General features: G+C 35.9%; 1 protein-coding gene across 1 annotated transcript in view; it reads right to left on the bottom strand.

Moving 5' to 3' along the window:
- The window catches only part of CPXM2 (carboxypeptidase X, M14 family member 2), a 239253-nt gene that overhangs the window by 39330 nt on the left and 180575 nt on the right, over window positions 1-19348 (bottom strand). Inside the window, exon 7 of the mRNA XM_036736106.1 lies at window positions 10774-10862. Within this exon, the coding sequence (XP_036592001.1) occupies window positions 10774-10862 (89 nt within the window). The remainder of the gene's footprint in view (window positions 1-10773; window positions 10863-19348) is intronic.

Here is a 19348-nt window from a genome sequence, read left to right as displayed (position 1 = left end):
TAAGCCCTGGGGATACAAAGAGAGACAAAAAAAACACAGCTTCTGCTCTCAAGAAGCTCATAGCCTAATGGGAGAGACAATATGCCAACAACTATTTACAAAAAAAAGTTATATGCATGATAAATCAAGGATAGTCTCAGGGAGAAGGCATTAAGATTAAGGGGGACTGGGAAAGACTTTTTGCAGAAGACAGGACTTTAGTTGAGGTCTAGAGTGAAGTACCCCAAAGATCTGAACTTGGCTATAGCCATTTTGGCATTTTATTGACAGCTTGGATAAAGGCATAGAAGGCATATTTATAAAAATCTGTCACTGACACAAAGCTAGAATGGAGATCAAACACGTTGGATGGCAAAATGGGGATCCAAAAATGTCTCTCCATGAACAATGGGCCAAATCTTATGAATTTAATTTTGATGGGAATAAATGTAAAGTTCTATTATTGGATTAAAAAAAAGAACTGCGAAAGAATAGGACAGATAAACAATAGCTCCTATGGCAGTCAGTGGTGGGGAATCTGAGGGTTTTAGTGCACTACATGCTCAAAATGAGTCAGTGGTGTGACCCGGCAACCAAGAAAAGCTAATGTGATCTTGGAATGTGTTAAGAGAAGTACAGGATCTGAAGCAAGAGAGATAACAATATGACTGAACCTCTGATCTGGACAAATTATGTCTGTAGTAAAGTATGAGATGCAGAAAAGCTCTAGGACAATCGGAAGAGGGAGATCAAGGTGGAAGCTCCAGCTAACCTGACCTATTGGCAATTCCTTGAACACAGGGGTTTTCTCTTATTGTTAAGCTTCTGTACTGTCACCCAAACCTAGGATGCTCTATGCTCTCACCATCATCTTTGACTTTCCTTGGCTTCTTTGACTTCCTTCAAGACTCAGTTCAAAGCCCCCATTCTGAAGGAAGCTTTTCCTGGTGCTTCACCCTGACCCCCAACAGCTGCCAATATCTTGGCCTTTCAGATTACTTTCCATCTCTTATGTGCATGCATTTTAAAAAAAACCCAAAACATGCCTATTTCTATTTTGTTTTTCCCGTTTAAATGCATGCTCCTTGAAGGCAGGCACTATCTTTCACCTTTCTTTGTATTTCCAGTGCTTACCATTGTGTCTAAAACTTGAGGACTGTGAAGGTACTTGGGAGACCATGTGATGTTCTGACTGGCTGCACGAGCTGAGAATCTTTAATTCTGAGAAGATATTTGGAGACTTGTCAAGTAGAAGATTAATTGGACTTGGCCTGCACAGTTAGAAGCAATAGGCAGAAACTACCGAGGGACAAATTTGGGCTGATGTAAAGGTGGAAAAATCTAACAATTAGTTAACAATTAATTAACAATCAAAATTGCTATCAAGTTGGCATAAAAGGAAGGAAGTTCTTAGTCATAGGAGGTCTTATACTAGAGATTGGATGACCATTTGTTCAAGATATTTCTAATGGGATCATTGTCCTGGGGCAAGTTGATCTAGATGACACTGGAAAACCTTTCCAACTTTGAGATTCTGGTATTGAGTAAGGTTTATAACCTCCTTGGGCTTCAGTTTCTACATCTGTAAAATTATCTTGGACGAAATGAACTCTTAAGATTCAGAATTAGAAAAGATCTATGATTTGAATACAGATCATGCCTGCTTTCTTTTCTCATTTTTGATCTATCATATCATTACTTCATTCATTGTTTTAGTTAATACTCATTAGGGCAATAGTAAAGAACTGTGCATTCACATAAATCTCTATGCTTGCCTTTACACTTAGTGATCTGGTAACATTTTTTATGGTTTTCCAATGAAGTCTCAAGTACTTTGAGAGAGGCCAACTAAATATCAGTTAGAAAGAGTAGGTCCTTTGAAATTGCTCAAAGGAGAGTGGAAAGATTTGAATATTTCTGTTTGTTATCATAAAATTTATTAAGATAAAAAGGGAGGGGTTCAAAGTTTCTTGGGAAGCTTTATTAAGAGGTAGATCTGCTATTCAAACCATCACTCCAAAAAAATCCCTCAAAGTCCTGAGGCAACATCATTGTTATTTACAAGTGAATTAATGTTTCTTAGGGTCAACCATCAAACATTGAAGTGTCGCTGAGCTAAGCAGTCAGCATACAAAAAATGGAGACATTGACAGAGATGAATATGTGCATACATGTGTATATATATGTATATGTGTATGTATGTGTGCTTGTTGTTCAGTCATTCATTTGTGTCTGACTCTTCCTGACTCCAATGGACCATAGCACATCAGGCCCTTCTATCCTCCTCTACCTCTCAAAGTCTGTCCAAGTTCAAGTACAATGTTTCCATGACACTATCCATCTCATTCTATGCCATCCCCGTTTCCTTTAGCCTTCATTCTTTCCCAACATCAGGGTCTATATACACATATAGTGCATGTATATTTAAGTTAAAACTATTATACAGGAGTGCTATATTTTTTTATATACTGTTTATGCTTTTTGTGGATTGGCATAGCCAAAGAATTCATCATCTGAAGGTCAACCTTCTAGTGATGAGCACTTACAAACATAACTAAGCTATTTCTCAGAGGACATATGTAATTCATTGCCTAACTAATGCTCAAAGCCTTTCTGGCTGGGTGGAATAAAGATAAGTGATATCTATATCTATATCTATATCTATATCTGTATCTGTATCTGTATTTATATCTATGTATTGATATGCATTTATAATTATATATGTAACTATAAATATTTATATATATACATATATATGAGTGAATTACTATATTACAATTATCTAATTGTACAATTAAAAATGGTACCCTGCAGTTACAAGTTTTATGAAACCAATGTTACCTCTATGCCATGTGGAAGCACACCAATATTACTTGGATGGCATGGATACAGGTATAGAATAATAAGTTATGCTTCAGCAAAAGAAAGAGTAATGTATACTTGTCAGATATAGTAATATCAGTCCAGGAAGGTGTCTTAATAATAATTATCTCATACATGGTTCAGCCATTCTACAAAAATATTTAGGAGTTATTTTTTAAATTCTTGAACTCAGAGAGCTATGAGTCCTTCTGACATCATGACTAATTAGAGTAAATCTTCCACTCAGACTGTTTCTTCAAAGTACGGATGCCTCATAAAATTCTCACACAAATACATGATCTAAGAATTGTATTTGTAGAGTTCTCAGAAAACCCAATGCCCATATGTATTGGTTTGGCTCAGTTCTAACCTTGTCACTTCTCTCTCCTAATGGGCCTTAATCCCAAGAGCTGAAGCTAAATGTATTGGAACAGAAGCATACTTAATGCATAGCAAGCATCTTGATATCCTTAAGGAAGTTAGGTGATGTTCTTCATGTATGAAAAAAAAGATATTGATTCATGGGGCACTGATATTGATTCATCTGACACTAAGTTTTTCTCCCATTCAGATAAGGAGTTGTAGTAATAGATTCGTATGGATTTGTATGATATTCAGCAAACTGTTTCAATTTTTTGGGTCTCAGTTGTGGGACTGAAGTGGATGTCCTCTAAAGTCCTTTCCAATTCTACAATTATATGATGCATCTAGCTTCCCTTGTCTTTCCTAACAATCAGCAGTACAAGGTCATCAAGATGAAGTGAATGGTGAGGTATGTGGCAATGAAACAGTAATATTAACTGGGTCTTCAAGTGTTTAAAACTTTGGTATTAGTTTCATCAGCACCATCCTATAACCAGGAGATAAGCATGTACAAGGGAATAACAATATACATATTAAAGTAAAATTTGGAAGTTTAAAAAATATTATCAAGGTATTAAAGGCTTAGGGTTTAACTTGGGGTTGGGTCAGTTTTTATATCTTCTAAGATTTTTAACTGATTACAGTTTGTGTCTAGCGGTGAAATCCATGCATGATCAAACGTAGCATTAAGACATTGGTGTTCCCATGAACTAGGGCTGTTTTTATTTATTAAACATAGAAATGTGTCAAAATTGGAAGTCAACTGGGATGAAATATTTACCTCAACTAAGTTAAAGGAAGCACATGTTTGTGCTGGGAAGAGAGGCATTTAATAGGTGATAGGGAAATAATTTGATGATTTTCTTAAAAGAATATTTAAATTGTCTGCATGTTAAAAAGTAGCTTGTATAGGAAAATAGACATTGAACTGAGAATGATAGCTCTGGGTAATATTAAATTAATCAGGCAAGCTATTCATAGCTACATTATCTATCTCTTATTGACTGAAAATCTGTGGTGTAATACTGGATGACACAAAAGTAATTTAGAAAAGTTATCTTAGAAGCTGACCGAGGTGACTGCAATAATGAAAACTATTAAAAGTATCAAATATCCCTGCCACAGTTTAACATGCTTAAGAGAACATAATTATGGAAAGCACAATCCCATTCATGTTCCGGTTCCAGAGGAAAGGAGATAAAAATAGGGATAACAACAATTGAAAACCTGACTCCTGTCAGAAAAAAGAAAAATGGAAGCCAGTACAGAATTTTTTAAAGCCTTATTTTTAACATATAACAAGTCCTTAGTTAATATTACCATTTGGTCAAACATATTCCTATATTTTATTTGATTTAAATTGTGAGGTTTTTTTCTTTCATCATTCTGTGTGGATCTGGGAAAATCATTTAACCTCAATGCATCTAACACTACTCCCTGGAATTTATAAGTCATGGGGTGAGAGGTAGCTTACATTGGTGGAAGGATTTCCCCATGCTTATACATAGATTCTTCACTTACCTATGTATATATGAATATATGCATATGTGTATATACACAAGCTTGTGTATATATATAAAATACATATATGCTATTATATATATATATATACATATATATATATATATCTTCATATATTTGGCAAGGTAATCTACCTAAAGGAAAATATATCTCTGAATATGCCACAAACAACAATCTCAAGCCTTCAATTTAGACAAAGAATATGTTACATTCATAATTAAAATTTCAATTACCTATAAAGATCTTAGAATATTGGCATGAGTCACATCAGAAGTATCTCTTTATATGAGAATTACTCCACACGAAATTATTTTTTTCAATATTACACCACTATAGTATTTCTGTGAATACCATATTTTATTCCCCAGTAACAAATTTTTCACTAGCGCCTCTCACACTATGTGCTAGGAGGCCCTTTCTATCATAAGAACATGAGAACAAAAGCAATTCTCAAAGTTGCCTTTCTCTAGCAATGCCACATGATCTAGAGACAATGTGAAATACCTGAAAGCCTGGCTCCAGCTAGCTCCAGATTGTATAAATGCACAGCCCAGAAAAATGCCAGGTTTAGTAAGGTGAATATTGGCATTACTCGATTTGAATTCTTTAGTAAATATGTAATTGTTTAATGTGAGAGGCTAAGATAATTTCTCCATGGAGTACTGGAAAACTTAGAAAGATATGAAGCCCATCCTTGTGATCTTAGAACTTTAAGAGAGATTTTGTTTAGCTTTTTAATTGATCTGTTATTATAATATTTAAGTATATTGAGTATATTTAAGAAATGATGACCTCGATGTAACAATAAGCCAGAAACCACAGACATTAGTGTCAATGAAACAAAGACAGAAGCTGAGATATTTGGTTCATAGGGGAGAATATCTAAGAAAGGAGTTGGTAGGAATGGCCTCAGATATCTATTCTACACAAAAGCCAAATGTTGAGGTCAACAAGCAAGGAGAAGTAGAGGTCACAATGGAAGGGGGCGAATCTAATCTCATCTTTATCACTAAGTCTTGGAGGGAAAAAACCCATAAGTGGAAAATTGCTCTGGACTTGTAATAATAATAATAAATCAAAAGAAATAGGATAGTTAGAGGAGGTGAATAAGGTAACAGTCTATATTAAGGTGTGTGTGTGTGTGTGTGTGTGTGTGTGTGTGTGTGTGTGTCCAGAAAAGCTGAGTATAATCCTGAATGAAAAAAATGGACATTTGATGAACTGAAAGACTTTCAGGTATTTGTAGCAAAAAGACCAGAATTCAATGGAAAATTTAACATAAAAGATCCGGAAGAAATATAAGGAAATCATTAAATACTAACTATAAGGCACTGATTAAGGACAAATGGTTTACTTATGATATATTAAAAATTTTATTAATATTAGTAATTATTAGTTATTATTTTTAGTAATAGTATTTTTAAAAAATTGTTATCATTACTAATGCAATTTGAAAGAAAGGTGGAGGCTGAGTTGTGTATAGTATGGTGATTCTAAAAATCAAAATTGGGTAAGAAAAGGTTAAAAGGAGAAATTATCTCATGAAAGCTGAATGTGAAAAGAATAACTAGTATAGAGGAAGAAGGTCGGGGTAGAGAGGTGGCAATATTGGAACTTTATTCTCATCTGGGATGAAGAGGAAACAACATAGACATCTGAAGAGGTTTAGAACTTCTGAACTTCTAGAGAGGTGAAAAAACTGGTGTGGGAGAGGGACTTTTAGAAGGGTATATAAATTAAGACTAGAGGGGTGGGGTGAATAGGTATGGGACCGACTTTTAGAGGGGTGGATAAAATAAGAAATGAGATTGTAAGGGGAAAAATAGGATAGCAGGGATAGGGTGAAAATAGAGGCTGAGAAGGAAAATAGTGAGTAAAAATAAGATGGAGGGATATTCACAAACAGTAATTATAACTTTGAATGTGAATCAGAAAAAATAATAAAATCTGTTTGGAAAGAACAAAAAACCAAGAATACCAAAGGAAATAATTTTTAAAAGTATAAAGAAATAAGATTTAGCAGTATCTGATCTTAAACTGTATTATAAAGAAGTAATTATAAAACTATCTGGTACTGGCTAAGAAATTAAAAGGTATATCAATGGAACAGAGTAGATATACAATTTACAGCAGCACATAAACATAATAATCTTGTATTTGACAAGTGTAAAGACAAGATTTGGGGATAAGAATTCATTATTTGGTAAAAATTGGTGGGAAAACTGGAAAGCTGTATACTAGAAACTGGGCATAGCCCAATATCTTATACCATTTACCCAGATAAGGTCAAAATGGATACATGACCTAGAAATAAAGAGAGATTTTACAAGAAAAATAGAACATGGAACATATGACTTATCAGACTTATGGATAGGTGAACAATTTATGAATAAAAAAGAGTTAGAGAACAAAGTTAGGTATAAAATGGATAATTTTAATTACATTAAAATAAAAGGTTTTGCAAAAATAAAACAAATGCAGCCAAGATCAGAAGGAAAGCAAAAAATTGGAGGAAAATTTCTAGAGACAGTTTATCAGATAAGGGTTTCATATCTAAAATATATACAGAAATTTGTCGTCTATAAGAATACAAGTCATTCCTCAATTGATAAATGGTCAAAGAATATGAATAGGTAGTTTTCCTGATGAAGAAATCAAAGCAATTTATAGTCATAGGAAAAATACTCTAAATCATTATTGACTGGAAAAATGCAAAGTAAAACAGCCTGGAGATATCATTTTACATATGCCATATTGGCTAAAATGATAGAAGAGGAAAGTGACAAATGTTGGAGGGGATGTGGAAAAATTGCAATACCAATAATTCACTGTTAGTGGGATTGTGAACTAATCTAACCATTTTGGAGAGCAATCTGGAATTATGACTAAAACATTATTAAACTACCTATACCCTCTGACTAGCAATACCACTACTTGATCTATTTCTGAAGATAATTTGAGAAAAAGGGAAATAACCTGTGTGTTCTAAGATATATATAGCAGCTCTCTTTGTGGTGGCAAAGAATTGGAAATTGCAGGGAAGCCCATCAATTGGGGAATGGCTGAACAAGTTGTGGTATATGACTGTGATGGAATACTACTATACTTTAAGAAATGAAGAGCTCAATGATTTTAGAAAAACATGGAAGGAGTTGCACAAAATAATGAAGAGTAAAATGAGCAGAACTAAGAGAACATTGTATATAATAACAGCAATATTGTTTTAAGAACAACTTTGAGTGAACAAGTTATTTTGATTATTATAAATTCCCAAATTAACTCTAAAAGATATGTGAAGAAAGACGCTATCTGCATCCAGAGAAAGAACTGATAAATAGAAGTATGTATAGAATGATTTTACATATATACATACACACATACATATATTTATATATGTACATATATTTATTTATACATTATATATATATATATATATATATATATATATATATATATTTGTGTCTAATGGTAGGCATCTCTAGGGGAAAGTTAAGGGGGAGGTAAGAAAAAAAGGCTAAATTTAATAGGGCAAAATTCAGTGGGTGTAAATGTAATATCTCACACTGGGGTTCAAAAAATAACACAAGGAGGCATGTTCAGACAACAGTTTGTCTGAAAAAGATCTGGGGGTTTTAGTAAGTGCAATGAATGCCAACAGTGAGATATGATAGCCCTAAAAATGCTAATGTGATCTCAGGGGCCATGAATAGAGACTTAGCTTCCAAGTCTAAAGACCACATACAGAGTATTCTATTCAGTTTTGGAAACCGCAGCTTGAAGAGGACATAGGAAAGCTGGATGGTATGCAGAGAAAGGGTAAACAGGATGGTGAAATGCCTTGAATTCATGTCACATAAAAGGATGCTTAAGGAACTAAGAATGTTTATTCTGCAGAAGAGAAGGGTTTGGGGAAAGTGATAGTTGTCTAAATATTCCAAGTTTGTGGAAGAGGTATCAGACTTCTGATTTAAGATTCTTCTAGCTCTGAAAATCTATGAGACAAAGGATTTTATTACATCTGGAAACACAATCCTGTTGGGTATTCTTAAATGAGAAAAGGAAACCTGAAACCACTTTTTAAGAATACTTTCAACTTGACCTATCTATGTGCAATTAGTTGTTTAAATGCACTTAGATTTATTATTCTTGACATTAATTATGTCAATTGAATTTATAACTGTCTAATCTTGTGCTGAGAAACTAGGCTATGAAATCTCTGATGAACTAAATCTGTGACTCAGTACACAACTGCTCGATAAAACTGAAAGATGAGTCATACACTGGAGATTTTGAGCACCAAAATGATTCACATACTTCAGGTCCAAACAAATTATCTTGATTTCTGAAGAGCAAGACAGGAAGAAATATTTCTTTGGCACATCCCACACCTAAGTCTGTGAGGATATGAGTCTGGAAATTTTTTTGATCTCTGAAGGGAAATGAGATGGTTAGAGATAAACCTGGATTTGCTCATGTCATTGGGTTTGGGTCAAAGGCACAATCCAGACACCTTTGCAAATATGTCACACTGTCCTCCTCAACTCAGTCCCAGTGTTCCAACTCAATGCACATTGGATTCCATCTGGCTATTCACTCCTTTATTCAACACAGATTTCAGCCCTCAAGTATATGTGGTCCACGCTACAAATAACCATGCTTAGTGAGGTCTTGCTATGTCTGCCATTCTCTGTGCCACTTAGAATCACAGAATCTCAGAATCAAAGAGCAAATCGGATACCATTTAGTCCATACACTACCTTCCCTTTACAATGTGCTTACATGAGCATCCAGATTTTGTGTGAAGCCCCTTTCTAGTGCTAATGTGGGTGTCATATTTCCCCTCAGTCTTTTATTTTATCTGAGACAAGTCACTTAACTTTTCTCAACCTCACTTTCCTCATCTGTAAAATGGGACTAATACCACCTATCTCATAAGGTTGTTGTAGGGATCAAAAGAAATAAAATGTTAAGCTGTTTGCAAAGCTTGAAGTATCATGTACATAGTGTTACTATTTTTAAACTAAAAATTCCTAGATGCTTAAAGCAATGATCACCTGACCAACATCCTGGTTATCTTCTTCTGAACACATTCCAGCTTTTGAATGTAGTGCCCCGATGTAGTGCCCAGAATGGAACATAGTACTCTAGGTGTGAGGTGAATAGGGCAGAGTGCAGTAGAACTATCAATCCTCTTGTTCTGGACCCTAAGCTTCCATTAATGTAAGTTAAGGCAGGGTTAGCTTTTTGGGGTTGCCATGTCCTAGCTGATATTTTTAAGCTACTGGAGGACAGGGACTAAGGTTTCTCATTCTTTTATAGGTCTTTGAAAGCATGTTATATCCTCAAAAAATGCTGTCAAATGCCCAGAATTAATGACTTCTTTTTTTTTTTTTTTTTTGCTTTTTGGCAGGGCAGTTGGGGTTAAGTGACTTGCCCAAGGTCACACAGCTAGTACATGTGTCAGGTGTCTGAGGCCGGATTTGAACTCAGGTCCTCCTGACTCTAGGGCCGGTGCTCTACTGACTGCGCCACCTAGCTGCCCCAGAATTAATGACTTCTATAAGCAATTCTTGAAAGAGTTCTACTTTGCAGAACTTCCCTTAGTAGAGGAGAAGCAAGGGGGTGTACTATTCAGACACTGTCAGAGAGATGAAATTGGCAGATTGACAAGGGCTCTGTCAGTCTTGTCCACTGACATCTTTATGACTGATGGGATTTTTCACTTTTCATTCAGATGTCAGGATGTGCCAAACACAACCTAAATGCCAGACTGGAACTTTACCCATGCGAAAACCTTCAGGTTGAAATTTTGGAAAATACTCAGCAACAAGGAGATAATGAAAAACGGCAAATATCCGAATAGCCAAAATCTTGAAGCCACTAACTTTTAAACAGTTGAAGGAGTTATCTTTTATAAGGAAGTTACTATGATAGTCCATTTTAATATCATACTATTCTAACTCTTGACAAAGAGGACCTCTTAATTGTCTTTATAATACCACCACATTCATATATTCCACAAACGAAATAAGCCCATCCATGGCCTACCTGCCTCATTTCTTTGTAGTTGTGATGCTTAAAATCCAGGTCATCTGTAGTTGTCATTTCATTTCTTCTATGATAATAGTTATTAGGATCTAAGGGAAAAAATACAACTTTTTATTTATTCAAATAAATCCACCAATCTTTTGAAGGCTTACTATGTGTCTAGCCCTGTACTAGATGCTTTTGTGCTCACAGAAGAAATGTAAGATTTTTTCCAGGCTGTTAAGAAGCTTTTGTTGTTGTTGTTTAGTTGTTTTCAGTCATGTCCTGTTCTATGTAATTTCATTCGGGATTTTCTTGGCAAAGATACCGGCATGGTTTGCCATTTCCTTCTCCAGCTCATTTTAGAGATGAGGAAAATGACACAAAGAGGGTTAAGTCACTTGCCCAGGGTCACACAGATAGTAAGGGTCTGAGATCAGACTTGAACTCAGGAAAATGAGTCTTCCTGACTCCAGGCCTGACACTCTATCAGTTGCACCACCTAGCTGCTCATTATGAAGCTTAAGAGTCCAAATTAGAAGTTGGTCGGGAGGAGGATAGGGAAGATATATTTAAAAATAAAACAAGTGTTACTCTATGGTACATAGTCAGCATGAAAAGTCACCAAAGAGGAAAAGTCTTCATTAGCAAGCTGATAACATCACTGGCTTAAAGAAGATATTGTTAGTCTTTTAAACAGCAAAGTATTTTTAAATAAACTTTGAGGTGTGGCTATAACATCAAGATTAACAGTTAAATTGTTTTTTCTGTTGATAGCATCAAAACCTGAAACCTTATAGAGCTTCCTAAATGAGATCTATAATCACTCAAATATTTCAACATAATTATACCTGCAAAGAGAAACAAATAAATAAAACACAAAAACCTAGGTCCAAAATTGAACCAGAGGAAAGCAGGCTGGATTTTCTTTGTGAAATTATAGTGTTCTTCTTTATGACCCCAAGTTTTGTTTTCTTTTGTTTTCTGAAACAACGTCCCTCTTTTTTTTTAAACAACCATTGTTCGAAGAATTAAAATTGAGAATCTACTAAGGGCATTGGAGTGGCTCGTGGTGAGTGTAAACTATAATAAGTGTACAACCAAGAATTACTGAAATAATGGTTCAAAGCATGTCATCATACAAGCAGATTGGTATGATCAGGAGAATGGTAGATCATGTGCTATTGCTTTGTATTGTGGTGCTACAAGAAGGTAAGATATGTCGGAAGGAATCAGAAATGACAATACACCTATTACAAACATTTTAAGACAAATAGTATTGGTCTCTGAAATGGGCAAAACATGAGTAAACATGAAATGGATTTCAGATATAACTGCTTTTATTATGAGCTGGTACTTAACTCTATCACCAGAATACTAGAAATATCTTGCCAGTGTTAGGCAAGACCTTTATGCGGCTTTTCATCAAAAGCAGCCTCAAGTCCAAGTTAGACAACCATGAATCGCAGAGCATTCCTCGCAACTGAACCCAGAATAGGTGAATTTAGGGAAGATACTGAGCACAGTGGCTAGAGTGCTAGGCCTGGAGGCCAGAAGACTCTTCTTCCTCAGTTGAAATCTGGCTTTGGACACTTACTGGCTATGTGACCCCAGGCAAGTCATTTAACCCTATTTGCCTCAGTTCCTCATCTGGAGAAGGAAATGGCAAATGACCCCAGTATATCTGCCAAGAAAACCCCAAGTGGGGTCATGAAGGATCAGAAATGACAGAAAGGACTCAACAATGCCACCATAACAAGAACAACAACACTGAGAAGTTGCTTAAATGTGACAAAGGAAAAGATAAAGACCCTGAAGTCACTGAAAACCTACAAAATGCAAGCTCTGAAAGTAAAGAAATAATAAAGAATAAAGAATGGAATAAAGAAACAGAATATCAAAAGATATGCTGATATCTCCAATGACATTGAAGGGTTTACTTAAACTGAAATTTTGAAAAACTTCTTTTGAATTTGAATACACGAATCCACCAAACTAAATAACTAAAGAACATAGTTTAAAAAGTCGATATCTGTTATAATTAGATGAATAAATGTGTTCTACAACATTTGACAGAGTGTGAAAACATGTCATAACCAGTACACAACAGCCTGTGCTGTGACCATTTCCGTAGTAAGGGCTATAGGTAGAGTCCTCTAGGAATACTCCTAAAGATATGAAGCAAATGCCATTAAAGCAGAAATGCACTGAGAAAAGTATTTGAAAATCTTTAGAAATATATGGTATAATCATAACAATATCTCACCAGTACATGCAGTAGAAAATTTGAACACCATATCATTTTATTAAGGGCAATGAAAAAGAAACATGGAAAAAATCTGGAAAACAAAAGAATACCAGAAGGTCTTGATATCTTTAACAAACAATTAAATGTGAACGTCAAATGGTTAAGGCAATACCAGGAATCAAGGCAGCACAAAGAGTAAACAATTCATCAGCAATCAAGAACTATACTATAGAGGCTTAAAAAAATTATGGGAAAGAAAGAACTTCTGAAGAAGGAGGATGTGCAAAAAGAAAAATTCTAGTTATCTATTTGGTTGGAAGAAATCACAAGAAAAATACAAGGTGCATCAAATTCAAAAGAGAAACTTGTGTACCATGAATGAATGAATGAATGAATGGTGACGACAAGAGAAATGAGAAATTCTTAATTTTCTACAAAACTGGGAAGCAGATGTTCTAGGTACAATCCATAGTTAATGATTCATGGTGGCATATCCAGCTTCCTCTTGGATGCAAGCCTGATTCCAGCTTCTCTAAACAGAAAGATAGGGCTGGGGACTGAACCTGGGATTTCATTTGGTAGTAGTGAAGTCCTGGTGAGAGAATTCCTCTATTGATGCAGGTTGACACCTTTTCTGCAGCTTATACTCTTAAAATGTTGCCCTGAACACTGAGACATTAAGCAACTTACCCAGGGTCCCATGTCTATTATGTGTCAGAGACAGGATTTGAAGACAAGGTCAGCTCTCTATCACAGAATGGCACTTCCCTAATAGGAGTCGAGAGAGAGAGAGAAAAACAGAGAGAGAGAGAGAGAGAGAGAGAGAGAGAGAGAGAGAGAGAGAGAGAGAGAATGTATAGCAATAATTCCCTCCACACAGGGACCAGTTTTACATGTTTAAGTAATTTATACAAGGCCTTCATAGCTAGAATCATTCAAAACAAATCTATAAGTTCAAGGAATAAATATATTGGATGAGGAGCAAAAAGGAAACAAAAATTCTAAAGACAGTCAATTATTGATTCAATCATTACCGAACGAGCTATCTGAAAGTGTGCTAACATTTATGCTGTCTTTACTGATTGCCACAAAGCCTTAGACTCAGTTCTGCAATCATGGCTTAGTCATATACTACAAATAGATCTGAGCATGGTGAGAATGCTAGTGTTTGATATCCACATGGAAAACTGTTTTTTATTTAAAATATGCCATCAACATGATGATAAGGAAAAAAATGATATAAAACAAGACAATTGATGTAAATTATCTCCATGGAGGGAACTTAATCCTGCTGTTCTAACCTGGCTAACAGGGAGAAAGCAACATATATAAGTGGTTTCACCCACAGGTTAGCTGAACTGGCCCAATGATTCTTAGGATAAAAGTAAAGCAGATGGAAATGTGTCTTCTTTAAGTCATTTACACCGACAAAACTCTACTGATTTCTGATGTTAAACCATTTGAAAAGTATGACATTTCAAATTTTGAAGTACTTTGTTATTTATAAAATGTTTTACAATTATTTTTAAAATTTGATCCTTGCTACAATCCTGGTAGAATAAATAGGATTTTCATGTTACAAACACAAATAACTTAGGCTCAGAAAAGCCAGGCAATTTGCAGAAAGTTGATAGCAAGTAAATGGTAAAAATGCAGTCCCCACATAGGTTTAACGTTCTTATTTTACCAAATGTTTTTCCCATCCAAGGAAGAAATTAGCTGCCACAAAGCAGTCACCATCACTTCCATTTGTTGGCCATCGATTTTACAACCTCATATTCATAGCTGAAGTTTTCACTTATGCATAATATTATCATGTTCAAATGGAATAGATCATTGGTTATTTCAGAGAGTGAGAGTCTTCAAAGACTTAAGGCACATAGTCCCATACTAAAGAGTTTTTTTGGTGGTTGTTGTTGTCCTTTAAAAAAAATTAATCTGGGACTAGGTCTTCTTTTTCTGAGGTAACTTTGTAATGCACTGTTTGCAAACACCCAAACCGAGGACAAATGAAGCAAGCTTCCTAATGCTGAAAATGGGCATAGATCCAGAGGTATGTGGCAAATATTTGAATTCCCCTTTCTCTTGTTCATTTCAGAGGGTAGCTGAGGAGCCAAGCTAATATGGGTCAAACTCTCTGTAAATCATTTCAGCCATGATGACCACTACAATTATTTCTAAGCTTCCTCTATGTACTTCAAATTATTTATGACACATTCCTTATTCTGCCTCACTGAATCCTTATGACACAGGCCACAATGAATAATTCTACTTTATAAAAAGGGAGTTAGTACAACACAAACTCTCAAAGGTCAGGTGAAACTGGAAAGGGTTTAACTACGATTCTATAGACCCATTATGTGTCTTTTTCCAAGGAACAGCCTAAATAAGGGTGGGAGGATTCACCAGCCACAAAATGATAAATTGTTTTGGCTTCAGCAAGTCAGGAAGGCTCTATGTTAAGGCACGGAATAATTGCAGTCTGTGTATAAGAAGGAAGTAGCCACTCCAAGAAAATCAAAGAACTTCTGAGGTGCTGAAGCAAGCAAGAAAGTGGGGAGGGGAGTAAAACATGCTATGGGTGAGGGTTAGACTAAATGACATCTCAGGTCCTTTCCATCTCTATGATTCTATGAAAAACAAAGAGAAGACATAGAGACACGCACACATACACACACACACACACACATACACACACACACACACAAGGTGTGTGTGTATAGATATATATGTATATATGCATATATATATATATGTAATGATTATATATAATATAATATAAAACCCTTTTAGAGATCTGAGGAGAAAGGATCAGGATTCAGTATTTCTGGATGAATTTTTGAAGTTTTACGATTATGATTACCATCATCATTATTATTATTGTTATCACTAATAACAGCAACTGGCACTTATATTCAAATTAATTCAACCACGGTTTATTAAGTACCTACTAGGCATAGAGCACTAGAAAATAGGGATGCGGAAATGTAAGAAGACAATCTTTACCCTTGGGTAGCTTCTACCCTAATAATAAATTGACTTTCAAAGCCCTGCATAACCTGGCCCCTTCTTACTTTTTCAGTCTTCTTATACCTTACTTCCCTCCCCTCCATGTACTCTGCTGTCCAGTGACGCCGGCCTCCTGGCTGTTCCTTCATTTCCCAACTCCAAGTGTTTTCACTGGCTGACCTCCTCATCTCTGCCTCCTGGTTTCTTTGGCTTAAAGTTCTACCTTTTGAAAGAAGCCTTACCCAGTCCTCGTTAATCTTAGTATCTTCTCTCTGAGACTACTCCCAATATATCTTACACGTATCTTGTTCGCACAGTTATTTGCATGTTGTCTCCCAAATTAAATTGAGCTCTTTGAGAAAGGACTATCTTTTACCTTTCTTTATATCCCCAGCACTTAGCACAATGCATGGCACGTAGTATGTAGGTGCTTAATAAATGTTAGTTGATTTACTATAAGAGTATTATTTTTATGTAGTACTTTAATACACATTAGGTTGCTTTATACTTTAATATACATTAGGTTGCTAACCCAGCAACAATTGTATCTTGCTGTAATTATAAACATTGGAATTTACCATGTGGGATGAAATCTCAGATTGTAAATTTGGCTTATTTGAGATGTCACTTTGATCCTGGTAAGAAGTGTTTGTGTTGACACATCAGTAGTTCTCCACGAAAAGGAAAATGCCAACAGCTACTTAAAAAGAATGCTGTCTAGCCCCTACTCGCGTAAAATCATCTCTAGGCAGATGCACATTTCTGGAAAGGTTGGAGTTGCCAGCCTCGTGGAGGGAATGGTAGAATCCCCCAACTCATTTCCTCTTTTTCTGCTTCTCCCCTTTAAACAGGAAAGCCTTTAATTGTAGCATCATGAGCCTGGTTGTTAAACCTCTGGAATACTGTAAAATTGTGATGAATAAATTGGGCATTCCAAAAAAGATTTTTCCATTTTATCTGAGACCAAGCCGAATTAAGGGGGATTTGTATCTGTATTCTTATGAGAAGTCATCCTATAACTTTCAGACCCACACATGACAGAAGTTTAGTGCTATTATAACAATGATTCACCTTTCCTCTTACAGTGAATCCCTCTAATAAATGAATTAGGGTCAACTTTAAGATATATTGTGGAGACCAAGAGAGAGGACCTGAGATACTCTCTCTAGTGACAAGAGTGAATCCATCTTTAAACTAGCCTTCATTTTAATATGAAGGAGCATCTAAATCCACTGCCTAACATTTAAGTTTTCCCTCTACCCTACTTTTTGTGTATAGTCATCCAGAGAGGAAAGCAGATCGACCTCCATTCTGAGGCCCCAAATCTGTCAAATGATAGGTTAATAAACCGGCTAGTTTCTGTCGCTTCTCCCTGCAGGCATCAAATTGCCTTGTCCCAAGTTCAGTTGATATGCAGACCAACTGGCACCCTTTTTAATATCCTAAATATCTTCACTGTCTCAACTTACCCTCACTGCCTCTCTCTTCTTTTTGGAGGACTGGAGCACAGACCACCAAACTCCTCCCAAAGGCATATAATATAGAGGTCTTACAACCTTCCTGGTTACCTCACTTTCCAACTACTATTCTGCTTGGCTTCCAATCTCTGGAACAAGATGTCCCCTCAGGGCACCCTGCCTGGTGGCCTATCCCTATCCCTTCCAGCCAGGTTTCTTTTATGTGTGGTCTTCCCCAATTAGATTGTGACCTCCTTGAGGGCAAGGATCATCTCTTTTTCTTATTAGTATTACCAGCTACTACTACTACTCAAATTAAATAAATGTTTACTGAGTGGAATTCAATCTTCTTGTAAGAAATGGCTGTAGGTTGAACTGCTTGTTTCAAAAATACTGTCTTTGTGAGACAACCAAGTCTTATAACATTAACAATTTTTCTTACTGATTTGTACTCTTGAGTTATAGGCCCTTTTTAGTCACAGTGAGCATCTATACTAAATAGCAGGAATTGTAATAGATGCCTTAAGAAAAAGGCAAAAAAGGAAACAGTTTTTTGTCCTCAAAGAGCTGACATTCTAAATGGTAGAATAAGGAAGGAACTCACCTGAACTCTCCAAAATCCACCTAAAAACAACTATAAATTAATACCTCAAAATGAAGCTATAACAAGAATGCTATTTGCTGCTATTGTGACTGTATAAGGTCAATAACACCAGCACACAGGAGGGCTAATAGCACAGGTTCTTTGATCTGCTTTTCTAAGTAAGTCAACTTTAAGGGGTTCACAATATCACTTTAATTAAACATACATATGATTCACTTAGTTCAGGGGAAAAAGTCAGCACCCTGAACTTCAGAGCAAATACAAACAGAAATTACAAGCAGAAATTATAAACAAAGCAAAATAACACAAATCAACAGACAGGCTTCTATCTGTCTGACTACAGCAATATATAGACCATTGCCAGAGAAAAAAGTACCAACATCTGAGTTTTCAAAGCTGGGAGACTCCTCAATGGCTATCTAGAGTCTCCACACCAATACTCTTCCAATGAGTGTGCCTCCAAAGCAAAACCTCTCCTCCCACAGTTCTGAGAGTTCTAACTTAACAGCTACCCTCAGAGTATATATACCATTTTCAGGGTCTGAGGGCTTCACAAGTCTCTAGGTTTTCATACCTCTCATGACCTAATTAGCAAAAGGGTGTGGGCCTTCCTACAAACAAAGGCAAGACTCAGTCAAAGGCACTTGATTGCCTTAGTGCTGAGAAGCACTCCAAAAGAAAAAACAGTAACAAGTCCCACTTTGCTTGTCCTTAAAGAAGCAACAAAAAATGGGGTGAAACAATTTTCAAGCCCAAGACAACTTAAAGATTGGCAGGAAAGGCATGTCTCAATAATGTAAAAGGGAAGTACAGTCCAACACAAACAGCATCCAGACAAGCCAGCAGCCAGCACTCCCACCCTTTCCCCAGTTCTAGGATAGGCCAGTAATGAGGCCAAATGGCCTCTGGTGCAACCCAGTAAGGAGGACCTACAGCCTCACACCAGAAGCTTGGAACAGTGATTATTGTCTCAGGGAGGAGGAAGGGGAAGAAGGAATGGAGAGAATCTGGAACTCAGAATTTAAAAAAAAATCTTAAAAATTATTTTTACATGTAATTAGAAAAATAATAAATATTATTTTAAAAATAATATATTAACAAAGGAGCAGAGTCCAACTTTAACATAAATGTCACAAAATGGGCAAGAAAATGAGCAAAAAACCCAAAACTACACGCGTGCATGCGTGCACACACACACACACAGAAACTGACCATAGAAAATTGCTATGGTGACAGAGACGATCAAAACAAAAACTTAGAAGAGGACAATAATGTCAA

Source organism: Trichosurus vulpecula, chromosome 8 (genome assembly GCF_011100635.1).
Source record: "Trichosurus vulpecula isolate mTriVul1 chromosome 8, mTriVul1.pri, whole genome shotgun sequence".
In the NCBI taxonomy this organism is placed as follows: Eukaryota; Metazoa; Chordata; class Mammalia; order Diprotodontia; family Phalangeridae; genus Trichosurus; species Trichosurus vulpecula.
This window is presented reverse-complemented; position numbering and strand designations above follow the sequence as displayed.